The sequence below is a fragment of the Diplotaxodon limnothrissa genome, linkage group LG18 (genome assembly GCF_057381915.1).
Source record: "Diplotaxodon limnothrissa isolate DT_005_m linkage group LG18, D_limnothrissa_male_GT1.1, whole genome shotgun sequence".
Lineage (NCBI taxonomy): Eukaryota > Metazoa > Chordata > Actinopteri > Cichliformes > Cichlidae > Diplotaxodon > Diplotaxodon limnothrissa.
The window spans coordinates 9,014,573-9,021,994 of record NC_140613.1 but is presented as its reverse complement, the minus strand read 5'-3'; the positions used below and the strand labels follow the sequence as shown (position 1 = coordinate 9,021,994).

At 41.1% G+C, this 7,422-nt stretch overlaps 1 protein-coding gene across 1 annotated transcript in view; it reads right to left on the bottom strand.

The window, feature by feature from the left end:
* Positions 1–2,721: 2,721 nt before the first annotated feature.
* LOC146613060 (uncharacterized) overlaps positions 2,722–7,422 on the bottom strand; it is a 4,894-nt gene continuing 193 nt past the window's right edge. Inside the window, exons 1-2 of the mRNA XM_085377328.1 lie at positions 7,213–7,422; positions 2,722–3,629 (exon numbers count right to left, since the gene is read on the bottom strand). The exon at positions 7,213–7,422 is cut by the window's right edge and continues 193 nt beyond it. Of these exons, the coding sequence (XP_085233454.1) occupies positions 2,722–3,629; positions 7,213–7,422 (1,118 nt within the window). The remainder of the gene's footprint in view (positions 3,630–7,212) is intronic.

The following is a 7,422-nucleotide window of genomic DNA, read 5'->3' as shown; positions in this document are numbered from 1 at the left end:
CAGCTGTTTGCTGTACCGACCAGTGTGCAGCCTGAGATGCTCAGGCAGAAACCTGTTAACTGTTCCCACCTCATGCTTAAACCAAAAAGGTGATCAAGTGTCTGCTTTTAGGGCTCCATGGCTGACTCGTTTATATTGTAAGATTATTTTTTTAATACTGGTATTGATAAGTGCTACACAACCAAACATTATCATTTCACTAGACTGCAGCTGCTCTCCAAGGTTGGAGCTGACATGGACAGCTGTTGCAAACCTTTGGCTGTCACCCTACAACTATAGCCCAGTTAGAATCTGCCCCCTACTGCTTGATGATTGTAAGTGTACATGTAGTTTTTTTTTTTTTTTTATACTAGTGGCTTTTAATAAAACATGAAAAAAGCCGAGGTGAAGCTGTTTACATACAGAGCAGTTTGTGGAGGGATGGGCTGAAAGAGTCACAGTATTTTACTGTAGTCCAGTAAATGTCATTTATAGAATATCAGAAATGTCAATGAAACAGTAGAATTAATGTAGCTGGAGTAAAAACTGAAACTGAAAATGTGCAGCTTTCTCTTAAAGCTTTGTATTTTTCCTTTTTTCCCCTCTTGTGTTCAGTGTTAGAGCTGTGTCACTTTGGTCTCGCACCGCAGATTCAAATAAAAGGATCTAACCTGTAATACCGTTACACTTGTTGGACTGGCTGCTTCTCAGCTTGACTCATGCTGTGACACTGTGATATTCACTCTTGAGGTTGTTGAAGGGTCTTAATTAAAGTATTGGGTACAAATACAGTTGAAAACTCTGTGATGCCCTTATCTCTGTGATGAAACTTACACTCAGCGTCTTTGATGTTTTACACAGATTGGAATTAAGATGATGCCAATCACTTCAAAATTCTCATTCTCCTTCCATTTTTATTAAAAAAAATCAATAACAAAGATGTTACAGCCCTGGGCCTTGGAGGGAGTGAGACTGCCCTTTTGTGTTCATGCAAATCTAAGTGTGCCAGGACTCGTGGATGATTGGCTGCTGGGAGTCCTGTGCCAGCCCTCTTTTATCCAGATCACAGTGTGCCAAAGGCAAAGCCTTTGCCTTTAGACAATAATTCTGATGGCAAAAGAGTCAAACGGGACAGGCAAAAAAAAAAAAAAGATCACAGTGTGCCAGACCTCGTGGACGATTGGCTGCCTGGAGATCTCATGACCACTCCATGACCAATTGACTGGCTGATTGTCTGCACCTGGGAATATAAAAAGCTGAAGAGCCTTCACACTATGGGGAACTGCTGCGCTGAAGTGAACATGCAGTGGCATCCTCGTCTGCTTTGCATGTGAAGCTCGTTTGTTAAACCTGTTTGCTGTGTTGCTCTTTGTTTAAACCTGGTATACAGCTAAACTTAGTTTCATTAGAGTTTTGTGATGCTGGCTTGCCTTGGTTAACCCTTAGCTTTTACTCTTGCCTGTTCTTTTCATTGTGTATTAATTGTTTCCCCGGTGGTCTGTTGAACAGCCCTGTCGGTTTTCAGTTTAATGTTTGTAATAAAACCCCTTATTTACTCAGATTTCGTGAGAGGGCTTGTGTATGTTTCTCCCCTCCTGTCGCCTAGCAGAGGGGGTCGTGACATAAGGCTTTTAAAAAAAGAATATAGAAATCATATCTGTAAGCATGTGGAGTTTGTTCCTAAGGATATATAAAATTTGTGGTATATGTTAAATTCTCTTACATTTGTTTTGAGCCCAAGAGGACACACAAACCCAGCCTCTGAGAATTACAAGCTCGCGTACTCTTTGTGCCAGGGAGTCTTTTGTTGGGATGGCAGTTGTAAACTTGGTGCCAGTTCAAACATGCACTGTGATGACCCCTTGGGAAATAAGTGAGCAGCTGAAAGTACCTGTCCCTCCACATACCAGACAAAAATGTTTTACTGTAAGGAATGGAGTTGATAAAACTGAATTAAGGCTGATGTTACATTAAATGGCATTATTTAATGCTAGGTTTAGAACAACACTGAATGTTTCTGACCCTCCAAGTGAACAAGCAAAGTGTGTACGGGGAAGGGCTTAAGCCTAGGGCTACAAAGTCTACATCTCCTACCATGACTGGCTCTGGATCCTGTGGAAAAACTTTGGAGGAAGTACCTGAATGTTTTGGAAGTTAAAGATTCTTCAGAATGGGAAAATTTTAACTCGACTGACCCATGAACATCTAAGCTGCAGTGCAAGGCTGAACAACATGTTTTTTTCCTCTACAAACAGAACATTGAAATCTTAGTTTATCTTAATTTTTTGCTTAGGCAGCATCACAAACACAATTTAGGCTGTCGTGTGGTGACCAACAAATTCTTTGTCCTTTTTTTTTTACATCCTTAGTGCTCTGTGGTGAAGTAATTTATCAAATGTCTTGTGACTTTTCCTCACCATCTTTCCATCAGGGCGAGGAAAACTAAGCGATTAGATGCTGGATTTTTCCTGTCTAGCTTAAACTGAATGTCTTAGAGGTCATATGTTCCTAGTTTGTCATATGTGTGTTAAAAACCTCTTTTCTGGCAGTTCATATGTTCCTGTTTTAGTTCTTAAAAGCCACACTGTCAAAATTTTTGTTTATTTCACAAAAAGAGGGCACAGTTAAATCAGTCTGCTACATTATTTTTCCAGAAATATCAAAAAACAAACAGAATTTGTTAATAAATCTAGATCTAAAAGCCACTTAGATATTTCTAGCTTTTCTTCAAAATCTACTGAATTAAACTGCGTTCTGTGCGAGAGCCTCTTTGTGAGTCCTTTGATGAGTGCGAAGGTTACTCCTCTGAGAAAAGCACTTGCCACACGTGTCGCATGTGTACGGTTTCTCTCCTGTGTGAATTCGCTGGTGTATCTCGAGGTGGCTGATGCGATCAAAGCTCTTCCCACAGAACGGGCAGATGTACCACTTCTCCCTAATGCGGCGCCCCGCTATAGTTTTGTGCAACTCTGGGTCGTTTAAATGAAAGAGTCTGTTGTCTGTGTTAAAGGTTGACATGTTTTTAGTCTGTGGTTGCTGTTTTTCTGAGAGGAATCTAATGGACATTCCTCTCTCTGAGTGATTTATTGCTTCTATAGGTTGACTTGGCTGAGACTGGCTGAAAGTCACAGGTGCCCTTGATTTACTTGATGCACCTTGAACCGTTTCATTGTCCCTCATAAACCTGTCCGAGTATGCTCCCTCTGCTGAATTATCGAAAATGTCCAAGGCATTTTGAATGAGCAAGATTTCGGAGTCCAGATTTTGAGACAACTGCTTTGTTTCGAAAAAGCACTCCGAGTCATCCGCAGTGTCGCTGTCTCCCACCGAAACAGTCAGCCACTGCTGTGACTCTTGCTCTTCCACAACCTCAGCAGGCTGGTGGTTCAAATTCATCTCGTGGGGACCTGCTCCACTGTTAACGCTGTGATCAGAGTCCACGACCTGCTCCACGATCTGGACGTCATCCTCGTCTTCTAGTTTGACTACTAAGTCTTCGTCATCTTTGCCCTCACTGTCAGATTTGCGCTGCTCACTGCGTTTCTCTTCTGTTTGAGGAGGTGATGACGTTCCCTGATTTGGTGAAATATCCACCTTATCTCTCACGCTCTGATCCGAAGACAAAGTCTGGACCGACTCTATCGTAGGCCCTGAAAGGACACAGCAGATTGTTTAAATTGTTAAAGGAAAATCAAAGTTCCCTTAAAAAGTCATTTTTTAAAACAGGTTAATTTTATAATTAATCGCCTCAGCAACAGAGGCAGCAAATACTGTGAATTGTAAAGAAAGGTACCCAAATAACATGCACCTGCTTCATTACAGTGCTGTCTGAAAATGTGACATTAAACACTGGGAAACTTTTTGACTTGAGTAAGTAACAAGCAGATACACCAACGCTTTTAATGACTGTTAGCTGCAGGGACAGTCAAGCCAACTACAATGACATATCACTAAGAAAATCATCATATCACAGTGGAAAAGCTGGCAGTAGAAAGTATTTGACAAGTTTTCCTACAAAATGGCAAAAGTCACTTAAAACATTTTCTGCCTGTTGACAAATTAGGTAAATCTAAAGAACACAGACCTGTTTGTTATCTACAAACCCAATTCTGAAACCTTTGGGACACGATGTAAAATGCAAATAAAGAGACTGCAATGATTTCCCAAGCTCATAAACCACTTTTTAAATTCACAGCATAACTTAGAAAACATCAACAGGTAAAACTGAGACATTTTACTAATTCATAAAAATTTTAGTTTATTTTGAATGTGACTGCAGTGATGTGTCTCAAAAAGGTTGGATCTTTTGCCAGTCTTTAGGCACATTTTTTTCTTTCTGATACTTTGACCTTTTTCTTCTTTAGTAACCCGGTGTGTGTAACTTTGGCTCTGTTCTGTGGATCATTACCATGCTGATATACACCTCTTTTACCACTTGTCTTGTTAGTTAATAGTTAATATTTTGGTGGATCCAGTGACAATGTCAGGAACCTTGGCCTCATTTTGGACAGTGATCTCAGTTTTGATAATCATATTAATCAGGCCAACCAGAACTGTTTTCTATCGCTTCAAAAACACATCAAATGTTAAAAATCCCTATCTCACACTGAATCTCAGAAATAGGCCCATGCATTTATATAAAGCAGGTTATACTACTGTAATGCTCTGTTTGCTGGATTATCCAAATCATCACTAGGACGACTTCAGCTTGTTAAGAATGCAGGAGCCAATCCGTAAACGCACAAGGAAATTTGACTATATAACCCCATACTGAAGTCACTAACTGGCTCTCAGTTCAACACAGAATTACCTTTAAAATCCTTCTATTAGTTCATAAAGCTCTCAATGATTCCTACCCCCTTCCTGTACATCTCCGGCTTACTCAGTGTTTATAATCCGATTAGACCTCTCAGGCAGGTGCAGATCTTTTAACACTTCCCAGAATTAGATCTACAGTGGGGCAAAAAAGTATTTAGTCAGCCACCGATTGTGCAAGTTCCCCCACTTAAAATGATGACAGAGGTCAGTAATTTGCACCAGAGGTACACTTCAACTGTGAGAGACAGAATGTGAAAAAAAAATCCATGAATCCACATGGTAGGATTTGTAAAGAATTTATTCGTAAATCAGGGTGGAAAATAAGTATTTGGTCACTTCAAACAAGGAAAATCTCTGGCTCTCACAGACCTGTAACGTCTTCTGTAAGAAGCTTTTCTGTCCCCCACTCGTTACCTGTATGAATGGCACCTGTTTGAACTCATCATCTGTATAAAAGACACCTGTCCACAGCCTCAAACAGTCAGACTCCAAACTCCGCCATGGCCAAGACCAAAGAGCTTTCGAAGGACACCAGGAAAAGTATTGTAGACCTGCACCAGACTGGGAAGAGTGAATCTACAATAGGCAAGCAGCTTGGTGTGAAAAAATCAACTGTGGGAGCAATCATCAGAAAATGGAAGACATACAAGACCACTGATAATCTCCCTCGATCTGGGGCTCCACGCAAGATCTCATCCCGTGGGGTCAAAATGATCATGAGAACGTTGAGCAAAGATCCCAGTACCACACGGGGGGACCTGGTGAATGACCTGCAGAGAGCTGGGACCAAAGTAACAAAGGTCACCATCAGTAACACACTACAACGGCAGGGAATCAAATCCCGCAGTGTCAGACGTGTTCCGCTGCTGAAGCCAGTGCATGTCCAGGCCCGTCTGAAGTTTGCCAGAGAGCACATGGATGATACAGCAGAGGATTGGGAGAATGTCATGTGGTCAGATGAAACCAAAGTAGAACTTTTTGGTATAAACTCAACTCGTCGTGTTTGGAGGAAGAAGAATACTGAGTTGCATCCCAAGAACACCATACCTACTGTGAAGCATGGGGGTGGAAACATCATGCTGTGGGGCTGTTTTTCTGCCAAGGGGACAGGACGACTGATCCGTGTTAAGGACAGAATGAATGGGGCCATGTATTGTGAGATTTTGAGCCAAAACCTCCTTCCATCCGTGAGAACTTTGAAGATGAAACGAGGCTGGGTCTTCCAACATGACAATGATCCAAAACACACCGCCCGGGCAACAAAGGAGTGGCTCCGTAAGAAGCATTTGAAAGTCCTGGAGTGGCCTAGCCAGTCTCCAGACCTCAACCCCATAGAAAATCTGTGGCGGGAGTTGAAAGTCCGTGTTGCTCGGCAACAGCCCCAAAACATCACTGCTCTCGAGAAGATCTGCATGGAGGAATGGGCCAAAATACCAGCTACTGTGTGTGCAAACCTGGTAAAGACCTATAGTAAACATTTTACCTCTGTTATTGCCAACAAAGGTTATGTTACAAATTATTGAGTTGTATTTTTGTTATTGACCAAATACTTATTTTCCACCCTGATTTACGAATAAATTCTTTACAAATCCTACCATGTGAATTCATGGATTTTTTTTTCACATTCTGTCTCTCACAGTTGAAGTGTACCTCTGGTGCAAATTACTGACCTCTGTCATCATTTTAAGTGGGGGAACTTGCACAATCGGTGGCTGACTAAATACTTTTTTGCCCCACTGTAAGTGTGCTGAAGGTGCTTTCAGTTGCTGTGGTCCTATCCTTTGGAAGGAGCTCACTATTATCAATTACAACTGTGTCTAAACAAACTTAAAACATTTTTATTCTCACAGGCTTACAATAAATAACAGTGTAAGTGGGTGTATATGTGTATGTGTGTCTATTAACTTTAATTTATTTCTTTGTAAAGGTTAGTTTAGTTTTTCTGTGTTTAAATTAATTTTGCCTTTACATCATGTGGTAACATGCTGGACATAATGTCTACCTAAAACATTCATCAGGCTTCTTTTCATCATCAAACTTAAGTCATGCGGGTTTGTGCCAAGAAGCAAGAAAGAAACTACTCTCCTTCTAAACCCGATGTTGACATTACTGTGAGCTGACACTGTTTTAAGCTGCAATATTAAACAATACAGATGTGCTAAAACTCCTCCTGTGCACACTTACAAATAGAAGGCGCTGTATAGAGAATATAGTTGTTATATTGTTAAATACGAGAGAATATAATTGTTTGGAAACGCTGTACTTAAACAAACACATGTCTTCATATGTTCACAAACATTACAGTGTGTTACAGATAGTTTGCAAACTGACTTTTTCATCCACGGGGTATTAAATTGTGTCTTTTAAGACAAATATCGTTTATTGATCCCCTGTTTCTGCCGCGGTTGTTCTTACCATCACCGGCGGGCGGCAGCAGCTTATTCTGCTGCTCTCTCTTGGAAAAAGATGATGAGGAGTTATTTGCAGACTGAGCCCGAGCCTCTAACCGCTCCTTTTCCATCAACAACAACTTTCTGTTCAGAGCCTCGATTTCAATCTCTCTCCTCCGAAGCTCGACCTGGACCAATGCGAAGCCGTCCTCCCACAGTTTGCTAATTTCCACCA